At 38.4% G+C, this 26,110-nt stretch overlaps 2 protein-coding genes and 1 non-coding gene across 3 annotated transcripts; all 3 read left to right on the plus strand.

Annotated features, from left to right (window-relative positions):
- The first annotated feature begins 11,002 nt into the window (after positions 1-11,002).
- Positions 11,003-12,261, plus strand: LOC140176961 (uncharacterized). Its single transcript, XM_072208729.1, has 5 exons — positions 11,003-11,194; positions 11,258-11,399; positions 11,470-11,662; positions 11,771-12,027; positions 12,125-12,261. The coding sequence occupies exons 1-5, from the start codon at positions 11,003-11,005 to the stop codon at positions 12,259-12,261; spliced, it is 921 nt and encodes a 306-aa protein (XP_072064830.1).
- Positions 12,262-15,603: 3,342 nt separating this feature from the next.
- LOC140176962 (uncharacterized) lies at positions 15,604-16,359 on the plus strand. Its single transcript, XM_072208734.1, has one exon. The coding sequence runs from the start codon at positions 15,604-15,606 to the stop codon at positions 16,357-16,359; it is 756 nt and encodes a 251-aa protein (XP_072064835.1).
- A 9,035-nt stretch (positions 16,360-25,394) lies between these two features.
- LOC112764940 (small nucleolar RNA R71) lies at positions 25,395-25,502 on the plus strand. Its single transcript, XR_003183412.1, has one exon. It is a non-coding gene; the product is annotated as a small nucleolar RNA R71 (small nucleolar RNA).
- Positions 25,503-26,110: the final 608 nt, after the last annotated feature.

The raw sequence follows: 26,110 nt of genomic DNA on the forward strand, positions 1-26,110 counted from the left end.
ATGGAGAATAACACTGAGCCAACAAAGAAGGATGAAACCATCAACCAAGACAAGATAAGCAAGAGTGCTTCAGAAAAGCTCACAGAGGAAGATAACAAGCCACAGAATTCAAAGAAAGGCAAGCAAATCATGGAGGAACCAATTCCAAAACAACATCAAGTAGTGAAGAGCTCAACACCACCACTACCCTATCCTCAAAGATTTCACAAGGAAACAAAGGACCAGCACTTCCACAAGTTTCTTGAAACTTTCAAGAAGTTGGAGATTAACATACCTTTGGCAGAGGCTTTGGAGCAAATGCCCCTGTATGCTACGTTTCTAAAGGAGCTCATCAACAAGAAAAGAGATTGGAATGAGAAGGAAACTGTGATGCTTAATGAGGAATGTAGTGCCGTGCTCCAAAAGGGAATCCCACCAAAACTCAAGGATCCAGGAAGTTTTGTAGTGTCATGCACTATAGGCAAACTATCCTTGGATAAAGCCCTTTGTGATCTTGGAGCTAGTATTAACTTGATGCCTTTATCCATGATGAAAAAGCTTGCCATAGAAGAACTCAAACCCACCAAGATGTCACTAGTCATGGCAGACAGATCAATCAAGGTGCCAAATGGGATTGTGGAGAATTTGCTAGTAAAAGTTGGAAAGTTTATCTTCCCTGCAGATTTTGTAATCCTAGATACTGATGAGGAAGGCAACAATTCAATCATCTTGGGCAGACCATTTCTAGCAACTGCAAGAGCTATCATAGATGTGGAAAAAGGAGAAATGATTTTCAGAGTACACAATGAGCAAATGATTATCAATGTTTTTAAATCAATGCAACATCCCCCAGAGCAGGAAGATCATTTGAGAGTGGATATGATAGAGAGCCTAGTGGAAGAAATGCTAGATATTGATCAGCATGAGCAAGAAAAAGACAACCAGGAAAGAATGGAGGAACATGTAGCTGAGATCCTCATAAGCAAAGAAGTAGAACCAAGCAAGAAAGAAGAGGTGCAAAAGCAAGAACTGAAGCCATTACCTTCCCACCTCAAATATGCATTCCTTGGCACCTCAGAGAGCTTCCCAGTAATCATCAATTCATCCTTGACAAAGAAGGAAGAAGGGGAGCTTCTTGATGTCCTCAGAACCCACAAGGATGCCTTAGGATGGACCATTGATGACTTGAAGGGCATCAGCCCTACAGTATGCATGCATAAGATTCTTTTGGAGGACAATTCCAAAGCTGTAATTCAACCTCAGAGAAGACTAAACCCTGCAATGAAGGAAGTTGTCCAGAAGGAAGTAATGAAGTTGTGGAATGCAGGAATCATATATCCCATCTCCGATAGCTCATGGATAAGCCCAGTACAAGTGGTACCAAAGAAAGGTGGGATGACAGTCATTGTCAATGAAAGGAATGAACTCATTCCCACTAGAACTGTGACAGGGTGGAGAATGTGTATTGACTATAGAAGGTTGAATGATGCCACACGCAAAGATCACTTCCCACTTCCTTTCATTGATCAAATGCTTGAAAGGTTGGCCGGCCATGCTTATTATTGTTTCTTGGATGGATATTCGGGGTACAATCAGATAGTAGTGGATCCAAAGGACCAAGAAAAGACTTCATTCACATGCCCAGTTGGTGTTTTTGCTTATAGAAGAATGCCATTTGGATTGTGCAATGCTCCAGCCACTTTTCAAAGGTGTATGCTTTCTATCTTCTCAGACATAGTTGAAAATTTTTTAGAGGTTTTCATGGATGACTTCTCTGTTTTTGGTGATACTTTCACTACTTGCTTAGACCATCTAACTCTTGTCTTGAAACGATGCCAAGAAACTAATTTGGTTTTGAACTGGGAAAAGTGCAATTTCATGGTACCTGAGGGGATTGTTCTTGGTCATAAAGTTTCAAGAAGAGGAATAGAGGTTGACAAGGCGAAAGTAGAAATAATAGAAAAACTCCCTCCACCAACTAATGTAAAATCTGTTAGAAGTTTCTTGGGGCATGCAGGTTTTTATAGAAGGTTTATCAAAGATTTTTCTAAAATAGCCAAACCTTTGAGCAATCTTTTGATGATTGATCAACCTTTTGTTTTTGATAAAGACTGTCAGCATGCTTTTGAGACTTTAAAACAGAAACTCACAACAGCACCAATCATCACACCCCCGGATTGGAACTTACCATTTGAACTCATGTGTGATGCAAGTGAAATTGCAATTGGTGCTGTACTTGGACAGAAGAAGGGAAACTTGCATCATGTCATATATTATGCAAGTAAGGTATTGAATGAAGCTCAAAAAAATTACACTACAACAGAGAAGGAATTGCTAGCTGTAGTCTATGCATTTGATAAGTTTAGATCATATTTGATAGGATCTAAAATTGTGGTTTATACTGATCATGCTGCTCTCAAGTATTTGATGTCAAAACAGGATGCTAAGCCAAGACTTATCAGATGGATTTTACTCCTACAAGAATTTGACATTGAGGTAAAGGACAGGAAAGGCACTGAAAATTTAGTTGCTGATCATTTGTCAAGGCTGCCACCAGAAACAATTCAAAAGGCCTCAGTACCTGTGAATGAAAGCTTCCCAGATGAACATCTCATGCAAATCCAACAAACACCATGGTTTGCTGATATAGCAAACTACAAAGTAGGGAGAAAAATACCATATGAATTCACCAAGCAACAAGTGAGGAAACTAATCAATGAAGCAAAGAAATTCTTATGGGATGAACCCTATTTGTTCAGAAGGTGTTCTGATGGAATAATCAGGAGATGCATTCCTGAGAATGAAACAAGAGATGTATTATGGCATTGCCATAGCTCAGCCTATGGTGGACACTTTGGTCCAGAAAGAACAGCAGCAAAGGTATTACAAAGTGGTTTCTATTGGCCAACCATCTTCAAAGATGCCAGGGAATTTGTCCACCAATGCAACGAATGCCAAAGATCAGGAGGACTAACAAAAAGGAATGAGATGCCACAGAACTTCATTTTGGAAGTAGAATTGTTTGATCTATGGGGCATTGATTTCATGGGACCCTTTCCCCCTTCTCATTCATTCAGATATATCTTGGTAGCAGTAGAATATGTTTCAAAATGGGTGGAAGCCATAGCCACAACAACTTGTGATGCACAAGTTGTTCTTCAATTCCTGAAGAAGCATATCTTTACTAGATATGGAGTACCCAAGGGTCTCATCAGTGATGGTGGTGGCCATTTTTGTAATAGACAGATGGAGAAACTCCTCCACAAATATGGAGTCATTCATAAGGTAGCCACACCATATCATCCCCAAACCAATGGTCAAGCAGAATTAGCAAACAGGGAACTAAAGAAGATCCTAGAAAAAACAGTTGGAAGCACAAGAAAGGATTGGGCTAGGAAGTTGGAAGATGCACTTTGGGCATATAGAACAGCTTTTAAAACTCCTATAGGGAAGTCTCCATTTCAACTATTATATGGCAAAGCTTGTCATCTCCCTGTAGAGCTTGAGCACAAAGCCTTTTGGGCCACCAAACTTCTAAATTTGGATTCTGAAGCAGCAGGAGAGAAAAGATTGTTACAGCTAAATGAGCTAGATGAGTTTAGGCTAGAAGCTTATGAAAATACAAAGATATACAAGGAGAAAGCTAAGAGATGGCATGACAGGAAGATTTTGAAGAAGGAATTCAAACCTGGACAACGAGTTCTCCTATATAACTCACGGCTCAAGATATTCCCTGGCAAGCTTAAGTCTAAATGGACTGGTCCATATTTGGTAACTAAGGTCTTTCCTTATGGAAGCATCGAATTACTAGATGAAGCAACAAAGAACCAATTCACTGCAAATGGACATAGAGCAAAATTGTACCTAGGAGGGCAACGGAACAAAGAGAAGGAGGTCCAAAACCTGAATCCCTCTTGAAACAAAAATGAAGATGTCAAGCTAATGACAATAAAAGAGCGCTTGTTGGGAGGCAACCCAACCTGAGGTAGTTTCTTTTCATAGCTTTTCAATAAAGATGTTGAGTAATTGTTGTGAATTGCAAGGAGCTAAGTTTGGTGTTGCACACCAATACAATTTAAGGGAGAATGAAAACTTCTAAGTTTGGTGTCCCGCCAAAAATATCATTTAACACATTCTCACCTCTTGCATAATTCTAGCTCCAAACAATCAAACACATTATTCAACTGTTTAGATGCTTTCTAGCTTTTGTTTCATTTAAACTTTAGCAAGAATACATGGTTTCACATATGGTCAACTTGGTACAGCTGAGACAGTGGCACAACAATTAAGTTTGGTGTTCACACACCAAAATCAATCCAAGAGCCACACTCAGTATTATGCCTACTAACCATATAATTAAGGGCTTGAGAATCAAGCAACTTTGAGAACTATGCAGGATATAAGCCAACATTTGAAGACATTATGCATTGTAACTCAAAGAGGACACAGCAGAAGGAAAAATCAAAGGGCTGCAACTTCAAAGGTTGTATCTGAACTTAATCCTTGCTGCTGTGTGATGTTTCGAATCTGGAAGTCATTGTATTTCTTGCTAAAGTGTTCATTTAGTTACAAGTGAAATTGTTTGTGAAAATGTCAAGTCTGCATAATGCTTGAATCCATCACTTAACTTTAAATATTGCCTTGTTTCCCATATGCTAAATAAAAGAGTTTGGTTTGAATTGAAAAGTAAAATATCCAATGTTGCTTGATTTTGAATGGAAGTTAGTGGTGGCACATGTGTTTGATTAAATGCATAACTCATGAAATAAGTGTTGCATAATACCATTCTCATTCAATTGTGAGTTAACTTGCTGTTACAAAGACTTTTATGAAGAAAGAAACACCCTTGGTAACAAAAACAGAAAGAAAAGAAAGAAAGAAAAAGCCAAAATGGCAAGAAAAACAAAGAATAAAGGTTGGACACCAATGGTTTGAACCTTAGGACAAATGCCTGTGGTGTTGTTGTACTGAGATCTGCTTGGATGAGTAAATTCTAAGGGGTATTTTGAAACCCGGTCACTTAGATCAACTGATTTGGGATGGCCAATTGAAAATCCACAATAAAGAGCAACTCAGATACAAAGCACTTAGTGATCCAAAGAGATGCTGGGCATCAATGATCCTAAGGAGAATTAAGCAAGCTAAGTGTCTGTGGTGGAAGGATGTTGAGCAAAAGAAAAGAAAATAAAGCCAAAGGCTATGCTGCAGCATTTGACACCCAACCTATAAAAGAGTAATAAGCTTGTTTGAGCCTTGTAAGCTAAGAAAAGTTATCAAGGGAGTGAGTAAAAAGTGAAGTCTTATAACAGCAAGTTTAGCAAACTTTTGATGCAAAATGTGTATTATGCAGCAGCAACAATAAATGAGTGTCATTGTCTGCATAAATGCTCCATAAACCAAGTTCTGCTATCTGCATAATAAGGATATATACACTTGTCTTATTCATTCCATTTTCTCTTGGTTTTGATGCTTGCTTGGGGACAAGCAAGGTTTAAGTTTGGTGTTGTGATGACAAGTCATCATATACCCATTTTTCAAGCTAATTTCACTTGTTTTGTTAGCATTTATGCACTTTCTTGCATCCTAAGTAAGTGATTTGGAGTGAAAATGCACAACTTCTCTAAATCAAGCAACCACCATGAAATTAATGTTAAATCATGAGGTTTAAGCTAATTTTAATTGCATTTTAATTGATTTATAAGCCTCTTGAATTTAGTGATACTTTGAGTGGTTGTTTGGTTTATTTTAGGTGAAGAAAAGAAAAGAAAATGAAAAGCGTGGCCTAAGAAGTGTGACACAAGAAAAGAAAAGCGTGGCAAAGGAAAGGGGAAGCGTGCCGCATGGCAATGGGGAAGCAACCTTGCCCTCCACAAGGGCAGACTACTCTCTTGGAGGGCAGCATCAAGTGACCAAGCAAGCAAGGCAACCCTGCCCTGCCCACTTCAAAGGCAGAGCACAACATGATGCCTTGGAGCCAAGAGAAGAAAACATTGCCCTGCCCTTGTGGAGGGCAGGATCGTGCTCCATGAGGAAAGAAATCCAAGGAAAATGACACCCATGCAAGCCACAAGTTTCGAACAAGGGACCATGAAGAAGCCAAGCTCTAACACACACTAGCGTGCCAAGAAATCAAGAGAAAAAGTGGCGTGTTTGCAAGCTCCCAGGATCGAACCCACGACATGAAGGAAGGGTCATTGCCCTGCCCTTGGCGCGGGCAGGGCAGAAATTTGAATGGCGCACCAACTTTGCTCCCTGGCGCACCAAAATTACTTCCTGGCGCACCAACTCCTTCCTTGGCACGATCCTGGCGCGCGCGTTCCTCTCTGGCCGCACCAAACCGATCCTGCCCTGCCCTTGGCGCGGGCAGGGCAGCCTCCCACGCATCCTGGCACGCCAAACGCCCCCTGGCAGCACCATCCGAGCGCTCAACGCTCCCTGGCGCATCAATCCATTCCCGCCCTGCCCTTGGCACGGGCAGGGCAGCCTCTGGCGCACCAACCTTCGCACCACACGCACCAAGGCCGCACCAAACCACACCACCATGCATCAATTTTCTGCCCTGCCCTCCACAAGGGCAGGGCAGCCTCCTGGAAGTGGATTTTGGGCCAAAATTCAAATTAAAAATTAATTTGAACTCATTTCTTCACCAATCCAAAAGCCCATCCAAATCCCAAAATCCAAGAATAGAAAGTGTATAAATAGGACTTAGTTTGATGTAATTTGAGACTTTTGGATTTTTACCTTTTGCTACCTTTATGCTCATTTTTGAATTTTCACTTTTACCTTGGCTTTGCAATTTTACTTTCATCTTGCTTTCGAGCTTCCTTGAGAGACTGGACCGAGAACTAAGAGGATCAAAGGAGAGTCTCCTTCCTCACTTCTCTTGGGCAATTCTACTCTTCTGTTTTCTGAGTATTGGGTGTGTGAAATTGGGGAAATTCTGTCCCAATTCCCATTCAAGCTCTTTGCCTTTAATTTTCTGCATAATTCAATCCAAATTCTGTTATTCAATTGCTTCTTCTTTAATTTTCTGTCAATTGCTTAGTGAATCTAGATCTGGGAAGGAAATTGGGTTTTAGGCTCTGCTACCTAAGCCCTGGGGATCCTGAGATCACTTTTGGTTCTTCTGTGAACCTTTACTGCACTTTAATTTCCTTGCTGTTTAAATTTCTGTTTGCATCCAATTCAATTTCTGCTATCTTCATTACTGCAATTTACTTTTCTTTTGTTAAGATCTTGCAATCCCACTCCTTAATTTCCTTTTATCTTCTAGCAATTTATCTTTCTTGCCATTTAAGTTATTGCAATTTAAGTTTCTTGCACTTTAAGTTTCAGCCATTTACTTTCTTGCTCTTTAAGTTTCTGCACTTTTACTCTTCTGTTCTTTATTTTACTGCAATTTTCCCTCTCCCCTTTACATTTACTGTCATTTACTTTCTGTTAAACACAAATCACTCAACCAAAGCTTGATTCGCTTGACTAAATCACCCACTGAACTAAAATTGCTCAATCCTTCAATCCCTGTGGGATCGACCTCACTCATGTGAGTTATTATTACTTGATGCGACCCGGTACACTTGCCGGTGAGTTTTGTGTTGGATCGCTTTCCACACATCAGTTATTCATGTGGAATTATTGTTTTGTAAACTTTAATATTTTGATTTGTTTAGTTATTATAAGACTAAGTTAATGTTTTATATTTAGAATGCATAAGACTTTAAGACTAATGCATAATATTGTGTTGTTTGTATTGACTTAAATATTTAGTACTATTAGACAATATTAGTATTGATTATAGTTATGTTTTAATTTTAGAAAAGACAAGGTAATCTGAATGGCCCGGTTTTCACCCGGTATAGTCGTGGCCCGAAAGGGTATAGGTTTCATCAGGTCTAGGATCGGGTTCGAGTCTCATAAATGGACCCGGTACATATTTCGGGTAGGGTCTGGGTCACGTCAAATCTGGTTTCACCCGGTCCATGCACACCCCTAGCCTACACCATGTTGGTTTGCTTGCCTCTATTGCATCAATAAAACATGGGCCTACGGAGACTAATCCTGATTCCAAGTTGGGCAGATAGAAAACCTATCTAGATCTCATACAATTAATTTCAACCCACACCCAAAGTCCTCTTTTAGTCTTTTTGGGTCTTCTTTCTCCCAGCAAGCAAGCATATACGCCAGCAATGGAGAATGGCGTATATGCTTTTAAATTTTTGTTTTTAAATTTTAGAGTGTGATATTACATGTCGTGGAAGTAAAATTATAAGTACTGTATTTTGTGTTTTAATACTTTTGATCATGTAGAATTACAAGTGAAATTATAGAAAACAGTAATAACAATTCCGACAAATGGTTGGTGCTCTAGAAATTAAAATGTGAAGTGATAATAAATATTATTATATACACGTAAATAAATCATATCACCATTTTTTTATTGTAAATTCTATATTGAATTACTCAACAATTAATTAATCAATATATAATTTCAAGCTATATTTTTTATTATTTTATATTTGCAATAAATATTTTTTGTATAGTTCATTGCTAAAATAAAAAATTTTTACTAATTAATTAAGTTCACAGTTGATTATAGTTATTTTTTTTAAATCTAAGAACACTTTTGGTTGTTTTTCATTCGATAATTTTTCTGTCATGTATAATTATACAATTCATTTAAGCAATTATTATTGTACATAGGTACCAATAGTTTACAGAACATTATGTATGGTACCAGGCTCTTGATAAATCCAGATATTTCTGAGGCTGTGATGCTTCGAAAAAGGTATTGTACAAATATTGTGAATTATTTATGGTTGTGCATATTGACTGTATTTTTATGGCATTGTGATTGATAAGTAGCGTGTACTATAGAGAGATCTCGTATTACCTGTCTGTACTTTCTATCAAACTGGCGTATGTTAATTAGGATGAAGTTGTATATTCCACTGAGAGGAAGACAATAAAGGAGTTACGTGCGGCTGCGGATGTGAGTGCCTTATAGAAAACTACTTTTTTTTATGTTTGGTTCATTGTTTGTTTTTTTAACTTTCAAATTGTTCCTATGTAGGTTGGATTCTATGTTGTTCTGGCCACTGTTCTTGATGTTGAACCTGTTCTAAGTTGGTGGTATAAATCTTGTGTTTGCAGCGTGAGGGCAGAAGCTAATGCGGATACATACTTCTGCGATGGCTGTAATAAGGACGCGAATAATGTGGTTAACAGGTACGACTCTAATTGGACTTATTTGTGTAATCTTTTCATAAAAAAGCAATTTAGTTATGTAATTGATTATATCTCTTTTTAATTTATTTAGCAATATCTAGCTTAATACCAACAATTAGTAGATAACAAGAGAACAATTTATTAAAAATAAAAATTGCTTTGATTGATGGAAATATTGTCTATCCACAAAAAAAATTGGCAAAATGAGATAGAGTGCACAGAAAAAATTTATATACCTACAACAATTTTATACCAAAGTCTCCTCTACTAGACTAAAATCTAAAAAACCGATAAACCTAAAAAATTGTATTTGAGCATTTAAATTGTGTTGAATATAATTTTTATAATTTTATTGTAACTAAAATGTGACAGGCCAAGTGTTAATTGGTATTTTTGAATAAAAAAAATAGGTATAAGTTGAATTTGTTGGTTTTTGATGGTACTGCTACAACAACTTTTGTTGTGTTCAATAAGGAGGTCGCAGCTCTATTCGGACGGACCTGTACTGAGATGGTGAAAGAGTTGAATGTATGTGGTTTCTACTGTTGAAACTATTTGAATGGTTATGATGATTCAATGTCAGATGTGAATATAGAAGATAATTTTATAACATCCTCAGAAACTTTAGATGGTATGTAAAAATTTTATCTGTATGTTTATTTGCATTTTTGTGTACATCATGGACTAAACTGCATCGGTATGACAACTTAGTATTTAAAAAGAGTTCATTTGGCAGATGTATGGGATATAGAAAATCCTATTTATCAATGTCAACACTGTAAACCATGGATGTGGTCTAAAGAAAGGCTTGCTAAATTCAAATAGTCGCTCCAACCAAAGTTTTTATTATGCTGTATGGAAGGAAAGATCGAGCTTCCTCTACTTTTTGTGCCTCCTGATGAGCTCATTCAGCTTCATACTAGAGAAGATCAAAAAAGTATTCATTTCCTAAAAAATATAAGGGCATTTAATTCAATGTTTTGTTTTACATCAATGGCCGAAAAAATTGACCGTGGAGTAAACAATGGGACTGCTCCTCCAATTTTTAAGCCTGGGGTCAAAACTACCATAGCATTGGTAGCTTACTTCCTCAGGATAGTCTGCGACCAACATTTGCCCAGCTATATATCTATTACACAGAAAATGAGATTGATAATAGAATAGGCACACTTCAGTAATTTTTATGCAACCAGTCAAATATTTTAATTATTTTTTATCTGTGAGAGAAAATAACATAAAATTTATTGTATTTTTTTTGGCAGTTCCAATGAAGCTATAAATAAGCGGGATAAGAAAATTGTGGCGATATTAAGAAACATGCTAGATAAATATAATAGTTTGGCAATGAGTTTTCGCTATGCGAGAGATAGGTACCAACAGAAAAGTTGCACAAACATAAAGCTTAAGTTGATTAGTAAAATTACTACAGATGGCAAAACATACAACATGCCATCTGTATCTGAAATGGCTGCATTGATTGTTGGTGATGTCGAACAACTAAGTAAAGATAGAGATATTATTATAAAGAGTCTAACTAGAAACCTCCAACAGATTGATGTTTGTCACCCATCTTATTTAGCCTTGCAATATCCATTGTTGTTTCCGTATGGGGAGGATGGATTTCGTTTGGGTATTGCAACATCAGATTCTATCTCCGCTAGGCCTACAAAGAAAAGCAAAACAATCACTTTGCGATAATTCTTTGCTTTTCAACTACGTATAGAAAAGGACGGGTGAATATCCGTTAATTCTGATATCAAGGAGATTATTCCAACAGTTTCTGGTAGATGCCTACACAATGGTAAAATCAGAGAGGTTAAAATCTTTTAGGTGTAAACAACCACAGTTGAGGGTTGATAAATACAAATGTCTGCATGAATGTCTTATAAACGGGGATGTAGATGCTGCAAGGCTTGGCAAAATAATCATTCTTCCCAGTACTTTTACTGGTGGACCTAAGTACATGATGAATAATTGTAAAGATGCATTTGTAATTTATAGATATGCATAATACCCTAACTATTTTATCACTATGACCTGTAACCCTGAATAGGATGAGATAAAAAGAGAAGTGACTCCCTTTGGATTAAAGGTAGAAGATCGCCCTGATATATTGTGTCGAGTTTTCAAGATCAAACTTGATGGATTGATTGATGACCTAACAGAGGGAAAAATATTTGGCAAAATTTTGGGAAGTAAGTCTGTGTTTATGCAACACCTTATTAAAATCTTAAGTTGTAATCATTTGTCTTTTTCAATTTTCAGATGTTTGCATTATAGATTTTCAAAAGAGAGGGCTTCCGCATGCATATATCCTTTTATTCATGAGTAATGAATTCAAGCCACAAACACCAAATGACATAGACAAACATATAACAGCTGAGATTTCTGATGAAAATAAAAGGCCAAATCTACATGGAACTGTTCAAAATTACATGGTACATAGTCCATGTGGTCCGTACAATAAGAATTCACCATGCATGAAGAATGGATCATGTTCAAAGTTTTATCCCAAACAGTTTAGACAGTGAACACTCATTGATGAAGCCGAATTTTCCAAATATAGTCATACTGATAACGGTCGAATAGTGAAGAAAAGGGAATGTGTACTAGACAATAAGTTCATTGTTCCTTATAATCCAGAATTGTTGCTCAAGTTTGGGTGCCACATAAATGTGGAATACATATGCCAAACAAGTTCTATTAAGTATTTGCTTAAGTATGTACACAAGGGCAATGACCATGTAACAACTACCCTATACAACACTGGTGATCTGTCAGAAGCCACACAAGTTGTTGACGAAATTAGGAATTACTACGATTGTAGGTACATTTTGGCATGTGAGACAGTCTGGTTTATTTGGATATGAAATCCAAGAGAAAGAAGCATTTGTGATTATACTTTCATTCCATTTGGAAGATGAGCAACCTGTGGTTTATAGTGAAACTTCTAATGTGAATGATATCATCGAAAGAGTAAAATCTCAAGTCCATGTTTTTGGGATGGATGGCGGCGAACATGTCATATCCCTATGCTCGAAGTCTGACTTATCCTGAGTTTCTAACCAAGTTTGTTTGGAAGGACGATGCTTTAAAGTGGTTTTCTTGAAAGCAAGGCTTCGCAATTGGAAGGTTGACTCATGTACCTACAGGTAATGACGAGTTTATATTCAATTTTGATCTTATTTGATGGCTTAAATTTAAAATCTTAACAGCATGTACCCTGGTGGACGAAATTGTGATACAAGAGTTCCAGGCACTGTTAGAGAATCTTTTTCTTTCCACAACTCCGTTCAACTTAACCAGCAAGTGTACTGGGTCATCCAAGTAATACCTTACGTGAGTAAGGGTCGATCCCACAGAGATTGTTGGTATGAAGCAAGCAATGGTCACCTTGTAACTCTCAGTTAGGCAGATTAAATGGTTATGGGTTTCGAAAATTAATAATAAATAGAAAATAAAAAGGGATAGAAATACTTATGTAAATCAATAGTGGGAATTTCAGATAGGCGTATGGCGATGCTGTGCTCCTCTCGAATCTCTACTTTCTTCTTACATTCATCCAATCCTTCTTACTCCTTTCCATGGCAAGCTGTATGTAGGGCATCACCGTTGTCAATGGCTACATCCCATCCTCTCAGTGAAAATGTTCCTATGCTCTGTCACAGCACGGCTAATCATCTGTCGGTTCTCAATCAGGTTGGAATAGAATCCCTTGATTCTTTTGCGTTTGTCATCACGCCCAGCCTTCAAGAGTTTGAAGCTCGTCACAGTCATTCAATCCCAGAATCCTACTCGGAATACCATAGACAAGGTTTAGACTTTTCGGATCCTCATGAATGCCGCCATCTATCTAGCTTATACCACGAAGATTCTGTTGGAGAATCTAAGAGATATGCGCCCGGCCTAGAGTAGAACGGAAGTGGTTGTCAAACACGCGCGTTCATAGGTGAGAATGATGATGAGTGTCACGGATCATCACATTCATCAAGTTGAAGTGCAACGTATATCTTGGAATAAGAATAAAAGAGAATTGAATAGAAAGTAATAGTAATTGTATTGAAACTTGAGGTACAACAGAGCTCCACACCCTTAATCTATGGTGTGTAGAAACTCCACCGTTGAAAATACATAAGTGAAAGGTTCAGGCATGGCTGAATGGCCAGCCCCTAAATGATCAAGAGACCGAATAGTCAAAAGATTAAACTCTCAAAAGATGTCTAATACAATAGTAAATTATCCTATTTATACTATACTAGCTACTAGGATTTACATGAGTAAGTAATTGATGCATAAATCCACTTCCGGGGCCCACTTGGTGTATGCTTGGGCTGAGCTTGATCTATCCACGAGCTGAGGCTTTTCTTGGAGTTGAACTCCAAGTTATAACGTGTTTTGGGCGTTCAACTCCGGATCATGACGTATTTCTGGCGTTTAACTCCAGACAGCAGCATGTACTTGGCGTTCAACGCCAAGTTACGTCGTCAATTTCCGAATAAAGTATGGACTTTTATATATTGCTGGAAAGCTCTAGATGTCTACTTTCCAACGCCGTTGAGAGCGCGCTATTTGGAGTTTTGTAGCTCCAGAAAATCCATTTCGAGTGCAGGGAGGTCAGATTCCAACAGCATCAGCAGTCCTTTTGTCAGCCTTTTTTAGAGTTTTGCTCAAGTCCCTCAATTTCAGCCAGAAATTACCTGAAATCAGAGAAAAACACACAAACTCATAGTAAAGTCCAGAAATGTGAATTTAACATAAAAACTTATGAAAACATCCCTAAAAGTAGCTTTAACTTACTAAAAACTACCTAAAAACAATGCCAAAATTCAGAGTTTTGCTCAAGTCCCTCAATTTCAGCCAGAAATTACCTGAAATCACAGAAAAACACACAAACTCATAGTAAAGTCCAGAAATGTGAATTTAACATAAAAACTTATGAAAACATCCCTAAAAGTAGCTTTAACTTACCTAAAAACAATGCCAAAAAGCGTATAAATTATCCGCTCATCATACCCCACATCCATTTTATTCGATTTATCTACACTACAAAACAAATGTTCAAATAACTTTCAGCAGTTATAATCTGTAGATTATACAATTTTAGAATTGTTTTGTATTTTCTAGAAAAATTAATCTTATGCGGATGTGTAGCTACATAATAATTGAAATCGCATAGCCTAATCCATTTAGCAATTTAAAAGAGGGATTTTAACAAAATTTTTTGCAGCAAATACCAAAAAATATTACCAATGACTTCTCTTGAATACTCAAATAGGATGTATGAATTTTTGAGATATAAAAATAGTAGGAGGAACAATTTATGCTACGAATAAAGATGAATGCTTCATCCTTTGACTCTTGCAAGATGGCAGAGAATTCATGGATGCAATTAAGGAAGCATGCTCGTGGGTCTCAGGATCATATGTTAGAAGGTTATTTGTCATTCTATTAACATCCAACAATATCTCAAGACCAGAACATGTCTGGGGTAGATGTTGGCATGAACTCTCAGATGATATTTTGTATCGACAAAGAATCGTGATGAACATGAGGGGCAAGTTTTTATAATTGAAATTATAAAAGTTCTTCATTATTGATCATTTTTAGTTTGGTTGAATTTTTACAATATCGTGTAATATGTATAGTTAACCATGTCATATGATGAGATTAATCAGTTATGCTTAATGGATATAGACAAGATCTTACATTCCTATGGCAAAATCTTAAAAGACTATCCTCCTATGCCTTTAGCAACTGAAGTTGATAGTTCTTTGTTAACCGAAAGGGTTATCAGGGAAGAGCTAAACTTTAATAGGTATGATTTAAAGAAAAATGTCTCAGACATATTAGCCATCGCAACACCTGAGTAGAAATATGCATTTGACAAAATTGTTACAACTGTGTATTGTGATGAAGTGGTTTTTTCTTTGTGTATGGTCATGGGGGTACTGGAAAAATATTTCTTTAGAATCTTATGTTTGCTGAGATTCGCTCAAAGGGTAATATTGTGTTAAACATTGCTTCAAGTAGTATTGCATCTTTACTTCTTCCCAATGGAAGAACAACACACTCAAGGTTCAAAATACCGCTGAATATAACTAAGGATTTTGTATGTAACATCAAACCCGGTTCCCCTCAAGCAATGCTACTGTTAAAAGCCAAACTTATAATTTGGGATGAAGCTTCAATGGTTAGTAGGTACTGCTATGAAGCACTTGATAAATGCTTATGTGATATCATGAGGTTTTCTCCAACATATAACAAAGATTTTCCCTTTGGAGAAAAATTGATTGTACTAGGTGGAGACTTTAGACAAATTATTTCTATCATTTCACGAGGATCAAGACAAATTAGTCTTACCTTTGGAAGTTTTGTTAGGTGCTCAAACTAACAAAAAATATGAGATTCTCTATAGGGACGACTACTTCAGATCAAGATGAGACAGAACAATTTGGTGAGTGCTTATTGAAAGTTTGTTATGGTCTAATATGTGACAATATGGATGGTGAATCTGAGATATGTCTTCTAGAAGATATTGTTATTTCTTCTTCAGACCAGGTATTTGATGAGTTGGCTCATTTTTCTCATCCAAATATTTTGGATAACATGTCCTTAAAGGATTTTTTCAAAGCAAGAACTATACTAGCTCCCACGCTGGACATCGTTGAAGAAGTCAACAACCATCTTATGGCTATCATTCCTAGAGAAAAAAAATTATATCTTAGTTTGGATTCAATTTGTATGGATGAAGGAAATATGGAGAGTCAACTAGATCTCTGTGGTCTTGAATTACTGAATAACATAAATTGCTCTGGTTTGCCTCCACATAAATTAATATTCAAGGTTGGTGTTCTGGTGATGTTTTTGAGGAATATTGACCAATCCAATGGTCTTTGTAATGGTACAAGGCTAGAAGTTAGGAAATTTGGAAATCATGTCATAGAATGTGAAGTTTTAACGGGTAACAATGTTGGTCATATTGCTTTGATTCCAAGAATGAATATGGTACCAACAAATGAAACCGTCCCAGTTAGATTCCAACGAAGACAATTTCCCATAATAGTATCATTTGCCATGACAATTAATAAGTCTCAGGGACAAACTTTATCTCATGTTGAATTGTACTTGTCCAAACCAGTTTTTACACATGGCTAACTATATATGGCACTTTCAAGAGTTAAGAGTAAGAGAGGTTTAAAAGTTTTACTTATGAATCACGTAGGAATGTCTGCAAATTCAACCATCAATGTTGTTTATAGAAAAATCTTTGAAAAAATAGGATTTTAATATAAATATTTTAATTTTATTTTAAATTTTGTATCAATGTATAATTATTTTACTTAAAAAAGTGTAAAATTATTATTACTCACTATTTTTAAGTTAAACTTTGATTTTGATAATAATTTTATAAATTTCTTAACATAATAATTATTTTATGTTTTTTTTAAATATCTAAACATATAAATTTTTTTTACTTTTATAAATTTTTTCGTGCTAAACACGGGTTCATACACTAGTTTAAAGAAAAATCAGTTTTTTGAAAAGAAAAATCAGTTTTTAGATTAAAAAATTAGTTTTCTAAATAAAAATAGATTTTTATGTGCAAAAACTAATTTTTTTCATGTAAAAACGGATTCTTTTATAAAACTAATTTTTTATTTAAAATTAATTTGGCTTATTAACCTAAACAAATCTTTTTATTAATCAAATTCAGATTTATTTTTTTTGTTAATCTTAACCATATGTATTCCTACATATTAATAATAAATTTAAAAATAAAATAATTATATTTATAAATTTTATTTTAATATAAATATTATTATATATTTTTTTATTAAAATTTTTGGCTTCTTCAAACATTTTTTTTAAGTTCCGTGTGTACTTTTGCACACTCTTATTCTCTATTAAATTAGTTTATGCTTGATATAGAAAATTTGGAATCACATATCTATTTTTATCATTTTATATAATATTTTAGTCTTGTCTATATTCAAATACATTAATGTCTCAGTGTCATATTCTCTCCTATCTTTAAAAACAAATGCAGTCTAATAATTGAAGAAATAAATCACCGGCAAAATTAATGTCGTCCATGAATTCATTCAAAGAGATATAACTTTAAACTATCATACTATGTATACAAAAACAGAAAAAATCAATCACTTTTTAACTATTATGTGAGGTATAGAAACATATATTTGACATCTCATTAAAAAATTTATTATACTAATATTGATCAAGAGTTTATGGCATAAGCTTCAGAACAAACAATGAAACATTCGAAGTTTTTTTTTTACCATTTTAGTTACTATTTTACTTAATTGTAGAAGTTAAATTATAAAAAACTATTAGAATTTGGATTGTGGAAGGCAATGCAAGCGTCCATTATATTATAAAGATTGTGGAAATGAAGAATGAATGCTTCTCACATGAAAATGTTGAGTAATATATATTATTTTTAATTGTTAAATTGCTTGATGTTTATTAGAAGCCATTAAATTTCACATTTGTTCTTTTAATACCTGAATTTTGAATAAGGTGTTTATCAACGATATTTCGGGATATTGAGGCAGAAACACAAGGAAGGAAAGTGTTTGGTAGCTCGGGTACCGGACGGTTCGGAGGAATCCTCGGGTTGATAGGTGGGGTGTAACCTGGAACCGGGTCGCGAAGGTGAAGTTGGAGTAGCCAACGTCTCAAGCTCCTGATGTGGAGGGAGTGTCACCTGCAAAGACACTCCGACGCTCTAGTCAGTTGAGTGTGCAGGGGAGAAAGGGATAAAGGGATATGTGTCGTACCTCAGAGGAGGGGTAGGACCCTCCCCATATATACCGTGTCAGAAGTGGGCCCCGCCAGGACAGACCCACCTTCCTCAAAGCTTCCTCACACAGCTGTAGCGGGGAGCCAAGGACGCGTGTCCGAGTCGTTGGTTGAGCTGCTCCTAATCGACCGTTCGGGTCAGGTGATCAATGGGTCGGCTCGGCCCGCAAACGGTCTGGGCCAGACCGTAACAGTGCCCCCAATGCGCTAGCAATGGTCGTGAGGGCCATTGGTGGCGTGTTATGCCCTCCCTCGAGCGTTATCACTAAATCGGCCGCTCGTGGAGAGGACGCATCTCTTGCACGCGTGTCTGTTTGTTGCTGGAGGTAACCGTTCGTCGCCTCGTTCTTTGCGCCGGACATTTAATGCTCATAATGGGTTGTTTTAAACCCTGTGAGTAAAGACTCTTCTACCCTACCTTTCGCGCTTCAAGTCAGTTTCTTAATTCCCCAGTCAGTTTCACGCCTTACTTTCATTCCATTTCCCTGCTCATTTTCATTCCACCCTCTTGAATTTCCTACTGTTATCTCCGTGTTCCTTAGCATTTACCCTTTCTTGCTTTCTTCTCAGTCAACACAATCAATCAGGTAAGCACTCATCTTCTCCTTTTCTGCTTCATGTTCATTTTACCTTCATTATCAGTTCTTCTATATGCATGCTGCTTGTTTGATCTGTATGTTAGATGGCCTTAGTGTTAAGTAGGTGCGTTAGGGGGTCACCATTCCAGGGCATTAGTTTTTTAGGCTTTTGCTTGGATTCTGCTTCAACCATGCTCAATTCTAGTTACTGAATAGGCTAAGTGTGGTTTCTGGGCTTTTTCCGAGCTCCCGACCTCGTAGACTAACCGAGTGGTGCCCCCACTGTAGGTATACCTCGTATCGTCTCACGAGCTTCCACCTCAGGCGCGGGTTACGATCGGTATGCTTGGGTGACCTCCGACGTGAAGGACTCCCCGAACCAGATGGGTGAGGAGGACCTCACAGAGTTTCGTCAAGCCGAGTATTTGTATGGCAGAACTGACGAAGAGGCCAACTACGACGTTTTCGTTCCCGCTCCCAACGAGTGGTTGTACGAGATCAAGCTTCACTCCTCCCGAGTTGTGGTGGGCGAAATTGTGAACAATACTTTTTCACAACTCTCATAATCCCCGGTAATGGCTCCAAAAAAACGTGGTAGCTCAATACCATGGCATTACACAACTTCGCACAACTAACCAGCAAGTGCACTGGGTCGTCCAAGTAATAAACCTTACGTGAGTAAGGGTCGATCCCACGAAGATTGTTAGTATTGAAGCAAGCTATGGTCATCTTGTAAATCTTAGTCAGGCAAACTCAAATGATAATGGTGATGAACGAAAATAACATAAAGATAAAGATAGAGATACTTATGTAATTCATTGGTAGGAACTTCAGATAAGCGCATGAAGATGCCTTCCCTTCCGTCTCTCTGCTTTCCTACTGCCTTCATCCAATCCTTCTTCCTCCTTTCCATGGCAAGCTCGTGTAGGGTTTCACTATTGTCAGCAGCTACCTCCCATCCTCGCAGGGAAAGCTAATGCACACACTCTGTCACAGTGCTGCCAATCACCGGTGTGGTTCCCTCCCCTACCGGAATAGAATCCAGTGATTCTTTTGCGTCTGTCACTAACGCCCGGTAGGTTACAGGTTTGAAGCACGTCACAGTCATTCAGTCATTGAATCCTACTCAGAATACCACAGACAAGGTTAGACCTTCCGGATTCTCTTGAATGCTGCCATCAATTCTTGCCTATACCACGAAGATTCTGACTTCACGGAATGGCTGGCTCGTTTGTCAGGCGAGCACTCGATTGTCAGGCGATCAACCATGCATCGTGCAATCAGGAATCCAAGAGATATTCACCAAGCCTCAAATGCTTGTAGAACAAGAGTGGTTGTCAGTCACTTTGTTCATGGGTGAGAATGGTGATGGGCGTCAATCATCACCTTCATCAAGTTGAAGAACAAGTGATATCTTGGATAAAGAATAAGCGGAATTGAATGGAAGAACAATAGTAATTGCATTAATCTATGGTGTGTAGAAGCTCCACCGTTGAAAATACATAAGCATAAGGTCTAGGCATGGCCGAATGGCCAGCCTCCCAATGATCTAAGATCTAAAGTGATCAAAAGATATAAAGATCCAAAGATTTCTAATACAATAGTCAAAGGTCCTACTTATAGAAAACTAGTAACCTAAGGTGTACAGAAATGAGTAAATGACATAAAAATCCACTTCCGGGCCCACTTGGTGTGTGCTTGGGATGAGCAGTGAAGCATTTTTCGTGCAGAGACTCTTCTTGGAGTTAAACGCCAGCTTTAGTGCCAGTTTGGGCGTTTAACTCCCATTTGGGTGCCAGTTCCAGCGTTTAACGCTGGGATTTCTTGAGGTGACTTTGAACGCCGGTTTGGGCCATCAAATCTTGGGCAAAGTATGGACTATCATATATTGCTGGAAAGCCCAGGATGTCTACTTTCCAACGCCGTTGAGAGCGCGCCAATTGGGCTTCTGTAGCTCCAGAAAATCCACTTCGAGTGCAGGGAGGTCAGAATCCAACAGCATCTGCAGTCCTTTTTGGTCTCTGAATCAGATTTCTGCTCAGGTCCCTCAATTTCAGCCAGAAAATACCTGAAATCACAGAAAAACACACAAACTCATAGTAAAGTCCAGAAAAGTGAATTTTAACTAAAAACTAATAAAAATATACTAAAAACTAACTATATCATAACAAAAACATACTAAAAACAATGCCAAAAAGTATACAAATTATCCGCTCATCACAACACCAAACTTAAATTGTTGCTTGTCCTCAAGCAACTGAAAATCAAATAAGATAAAAAGAAAAGAATATGCAATGAATTCCAAAAACATCTATGAAGATCAGTATTAATTAGATGAGCGGGGTTTTTAACTTTTTGCCTCTGAACAGTTTTGGCATCCCAATCTATCCCTTGAAATTCAGAATGGTTGGCTTCTTTAGGAACTCAGAGTCCAGATAGTGCTAATGATTCTCTTAGTAAAGTATGATGATTCTTGAACATAGCTATTTATTGAGTCTTGGCTGTGGCCCAAAGCACTCTGTCTTCCAGTATTACCACCGGATACATACATGCCACAGACACATAATTGGGTGAACCTTTTCAGATTGTGACTCAGCTTTGCTAAAGTCCCCAATTAGAGGTGTCCAGGGTTCTTAAGCACACTCTTATTTGCCTTGGATCACAACTCTTATTTCTCTATTATTTTTTTTTCTTCTTTTTTTTTCGGTTTTTTTTTTTTGAAATGCTTTTTCTTGCTTCAAGAATCATTTTATTGATTTTTCAGATCCTCAATAACATGTCTCCTTTTTCATCATTCTTTCAAGAGCCAACATTCATGAACCACAAATTCAAGATACATATGCACTGTTTAAGCATACATTCAGAGAACAAAAATATTGCCACCACATCAAAATAATTAACTGTTATAAAATTCAAAATTCATGCAATTCTTCCTTTTCAATTAAGCACATTTTTATTCAAGAAAGGTGATGGATTCATAGGACATTCATAACTTTAAGGCATAGACACTAAGACACTAATGATCATAAGACACAAACATGGATAAACATAAGCATAAAATTCGAAAAACAGAAGAACAAATAACAAGGAAATCAAAGAACGGGTCCACCTTAGTGATGGCGGCTCTTTCTTGCTCTTGAAGATCCTATGGAGTGTTTGAGCTCCTCAATGTCTCTTCCTTGTCTTTGTTGCTCCTCCCTCATGATTCTTTGATCTTCTCTAATTTCATGAAGGATGATGGAGTGTTCTTGATGCTCCACCCTTAGTTGTCCCATGTTAACTCAACTCTCCTAGGGAGGTGTGTAGTTGCTCCCAATAGTTTTGTGGAGGAAAATTCATCCCTTGAGGAATTTCAGGGATTTCATGATGAGTGGGATCCCTTGTGTACTCCATCCTTTTCTTGGTGATGGGTTTGTCCTCATCAATGGGGATGTCTCCCTCTATGTCAACTCCAACTGAATAACAGAGGTGACAAATGAGATGAGGAAAGGCTAACCTTGCTAAGGTGGAGGTCTTGTCCGCCACCTTATAGAGTTCTTGGGCTATAACCTCATGAACTTCTATTTCTTCTCCAATCATGATGCTATGAATCATGATGGCCCGGTCTATGGTAACTTCGGACCGGTTGCTAGTGGGAATGATTGAGCGTTGTATGAACTCTAACCATCCTCTAGCCACGGGTTTGAGGTCATGCCTTCTCAATTGGATCGGCTTTCCTCTTGAATCTTGCTTCCATTGTGCGCCCTCTTCACATATGACTGTGAGGACTTGGTCCAACCTTTGATCAAAGTTGACCCTTCTAGTGTAAGGATGTTCATCACCTTGCATCATAGGCAAGTTGAACGCCACCCTCACACTCTCCGGACTAAAATCCAAGTATTTCCCCCGAACCATAGTAAGGTAGTTCTTTGGATTCGGGTTCACACTTTGGTCATGGTTCTTGGTGATCCATGCATTGGCATAGAACTCTTGAACCATCAAGAGTCCGACTTGTTGAATGGGGTTGGTAAGAACTTCCCAACCTCTTCTTCGGATCTCATGGCGGATCTCCGGATATTCACCCTTTTTGAGTGAAAAAGGGACCTCGGGGATCACCTTCTTCAAGGCCACAACTTCATAGAAGTGGACTTGATGCACTCTTGAGAGGAATCTATCCATCTCCCATGACTCGGAGGTGGAAGCTTTTGCTTTCCCTTTCCTCTTCTTAGAGGTTTCTCCGGCCTTGGATGCCATAATGGTTATGGAAAAACGAAAAAGCAGCGCTTTTACCACACCAAACTTAAAATGTTTGCTCGTCCTCGAGCAAAAGAAGAAAGAAGAGAGTAGAAGAAGAAGAAATGAGGAAGAGGGGGATGGTGGTGTATTCGGCCAAAGAGGGAGAGAAGTGGTGTTTAGGTTGTGTGAAAATGAAGGGTTGAAGAGGGGTATATATAGGAGAGAGGGGATGAATGGTTCGGCCATTATGGGTGGGTTTGGGAGGGATAGTGGTTTGAATTTGAAGGGTGAGGTTGGTGGGGATTTATGAAGGATGGATGTGAGTGGTGAAGAGAAGGATAGGATTTGATAGGTGAGGGGTTTTTGGGGAAGAGGTGTTGAGGTGATTGGTGAATGGGGGAAGAAGAGAGAGAGTGATGGTAGGGTCCTGTGGGGTCCACAGATCCTGTAGTGTCAAGGAAAAGGCATCCCTGCACCAAATGACATCAAAATCCACGTTTTGAGCCATTTCTGGCGTTAAACGCCGGGCTGATGCCCATTCCTGGCGTTTAACGCCAGGTTCTTGCCCTTTACTGGCGTTTAACGCCAGTCTGGTGCCCCTTTCTGGCGTTAAACGCCCAGAAGGGTGCCAGACTGGGCGTTAAACGCCCAACTGCTAGGCTTACTGGCGTTTGAACGCCAGCAGCATCTTCCTCCAGGGTGTGCTGTTTTTCTTCCTGTTTTTCATTTTGTTTTTGTTTTTTTCATTGTTTTTATGACTTCTTATGATCATCAACCTACAAAAAAGATAAAATAACAAAAGAAAATAATTAAGTATAAAACATTGGGTTGCCTCCCAACAAGCGCTTCTTTAATGTCATTAGCTTGACAGAGGACTCTCATGGAGCCTCAGAAATGCTCAGAACCGTGTTGGACCTTCCCAACACCAAACTTAGAGTTTGAATGTGGGGGTTCAACACCAAACTTAGAGTTTGGTTGTGGCCTCCCAACACCAAACTTAGAGTTTGACTGTGGGGGCTCAGTTTGGCTCTGTTTTGAGAGAAGCTCTTCATGCTTCCTCTCCATGAAGACAGAGGGATATCCTTGGGCCTTAAACACCAAGGATTCTTCATCCACTTGAATGATCAACTCTCCTCTATCAACATCAATCACAGCCTTTGCTGTGGCTAGGAAGGGTCTGCCAAGGATGATGGATTCATCCATGCATTTCCCAGTCTCTAGGACTATGAAATCAGTAGGGATGTAATGGTCTTCAACCTTAACCAGAACATCCTCTACAAGTCCATAGGCTTGTTTTCTTGAGTTGTCTGCCATCTCTAGTGAGATTTTTGCAGCTTGTACCTCATAGATCCCTAATTTCTCCATTACAGAGAGGGGCATGAGGTTTACACTTGATCCTAAGTCACACAAGGCCTTCTTGAAGGTCATGGTACCTATGGTACAAGGTATAGAAAACTTCCCAGGATCCTGCCTCTTTTGAGGCAGTTTCTGCTTAGACAAGTCATCCAGTTCTTTGGTGAGCAAAGGGGGTTCATCCTCCCAAGTCTCATTTCCAAATAACTTGTCATTTAGCTTCATGATTGCTCCAAGGTATTTAGCAACTTGCTCCTCAGTGACATACTCATCCTCTTCAGAGGAAGAATACTCATCAGAGCTCATGAATGGCAGAAGTAAGTCCAATGGAATCTCTATGGTCTCATCTTGAGCCTCAAATTCCCATGGTTCCTCATTGAGGAACTCATTGGAGGTCAGTGGGCGTCCAGTGAGGCCTTCCTCAGTGGCGTTCACTGCCTCTCCTTCCTCCCAGAATTCGGCCATGTTGATGGCCTTGCACTCTCCTTTTGGATTTTCTTCAGTATTGCTTGGGAGAGTGCTTGGAGGAAGTTCAGTAATTTTCTTGCTCAGCTGACCCACTTGTCCTTCCAAATTCCTAATGGAAGATCTAGTTTCAGTCATGAAACTTTGAGTGGTTTTGATTAGATCAGAGACCATGGTTGCCAAGTCAGAATTATTCTGCTTAGAACTCTCTGTCTGTTGCTGAGAAGATGATGGAAAAGGCTTGCTATTGCCAAACCTATTTCTTCCACCATTATTGTTATTGAAACCTTGTTGAGGTCTATGTTGATCCTTCCATGAAAGATTTGGATGATTCCTCCATGAAGGATTGTAGGTGTTTCCATAGGATTCTCCCATGTAATTCACCTCTTCCATTGAAGGGTTCTCAGGATCATAAGCTTCTTCCTCAGATGAAGCTTCCTTAGTACTGCTTGGTGCATTTTGCATTCCAGACAGACTTTGAGAAATCATATTGATTTGTTGGGTCAATATTTTGTTCTGAGCCAATATGGCATTCAGAGTGTCAATCTCAAGAACTCCTTTCTTCTGACTAGTCCCATTGTTCACAGGATTTCTTTCAGAAGTGTACATGAATTGGTTATTTGCAACCATTTCAATCAGTTCTTGAGCCTCAGTAGGCGTCTTCTTCAGATGAAGAGATCCTCCAGAAGAGCTATCCAAGGACATCTTGGACAGTTCAGAGAGACCATCATAGAAAATACCTATGATGCTCCATTCAGAAAGCATATCAGTGGGACACTTTCTGATCAATTGTTTGTATCTTTCCCAAGCTTCATAGAGGGATTCTCCTTCCTTCTGTCTGAAGGTTTGGACTTCCACTCTAAGCTTACTCAATTTTTGAGGTGGAAAGAACTTTGCCAAGAAGGCATTGACTAGCTTTTCCCAAGAGTCCAGGCTTTCTTTAGGTTGAGAGTCCAACCATGTTCTAGCCCTGTCTCTTACAGCAAAAGGGAATAGCATCAGTCTATAGACCTCAGGGTCTACCCCATTAGTCTTGACTGTGTCACAGATTTGCAAGAATTCAGCTAAAAACTGATGAGGATCTTCCAATGGAAGTCCATGGAACTTGCAATTCTGTTGCATTAGAGAAACTAATTGAGGCTTAAGCTCAAAGTTGTTTGCTCCAATGGAAGGGATAGAGATGCTTCTCCCATAGAAGTCGGGAGTAGGTGCAGTAAAGTCACCAAGCACCTTCCTTGCATTGTTGGCATTGTTGTTGTTTTCGGCTGCCATTTGTTCTTCTTCCTTGAAGAATTCGTCCAGGTGCTCTAAAGAGAGTTGTGTTTTGGCTTCTTTTAGCTTTCTCTTCAAGGTCCTTTCAGGTTCAGGATCAGCCTCAACAAGAATGCCTTTGTCTTTGCTCCTGCTCATAAGAAAGAGAAGGGAACAAGAAGATGTGGAATCCTCTATGTCACAGTACAGAGATTCCTTTAGAT

The sequence above is a fragment of the Arachis hypogaea genome, chromosome 2, assembly GCF_003086295.3.
Source record: "Arachis hypogaea cultivar Tifrunner chromosome 2, arahy.Tifrunner.gnm2.J5K5, whole genome shotgun sequence".
In the NCBI taxonomy this organism is placed as follows: Eukaryota; Viridiplantae; Streptophyta; class Magnoliopsida; order Fabales; family Fabaceae; genus Arachis; species Arachis hypogaea.

What these genes read in the sequence shown, in the direction of transcription:
- LOC140176961 (XM_072208729.1), top strand. Translation starts at nt 11,003, where the DNA reads ATGGTAAAATCAGAGAGGTTAAAATCTTTTAGGTGTAAACAACCACAG. An exon ending in ATAATTGTAAAGATGCATTT is followed by an intron (nt 11,195 to 11,257) that starts GTAATTTATAGA and finishes AACCCTGAATAG; the next exon opens with GATGAGATAAAAAGAGAAGT. An exon ending in ATTTGGCAAAATTTTGGGAA is followed by an intron (nt 11,400 to 11,469) that starts GTAAGTCTGTGT and finishes TTCAATTTTCAG; the next exon opens with ATGTTTGCATTATAGATTTT.
- LOC140176962 (XM_072208734.1), top strand. Translation starts at nt 15,604, where the DNA reads ATGAGATTCTCTATAGGGACGACTACTTCAGATCAAGATGAGACAGAA.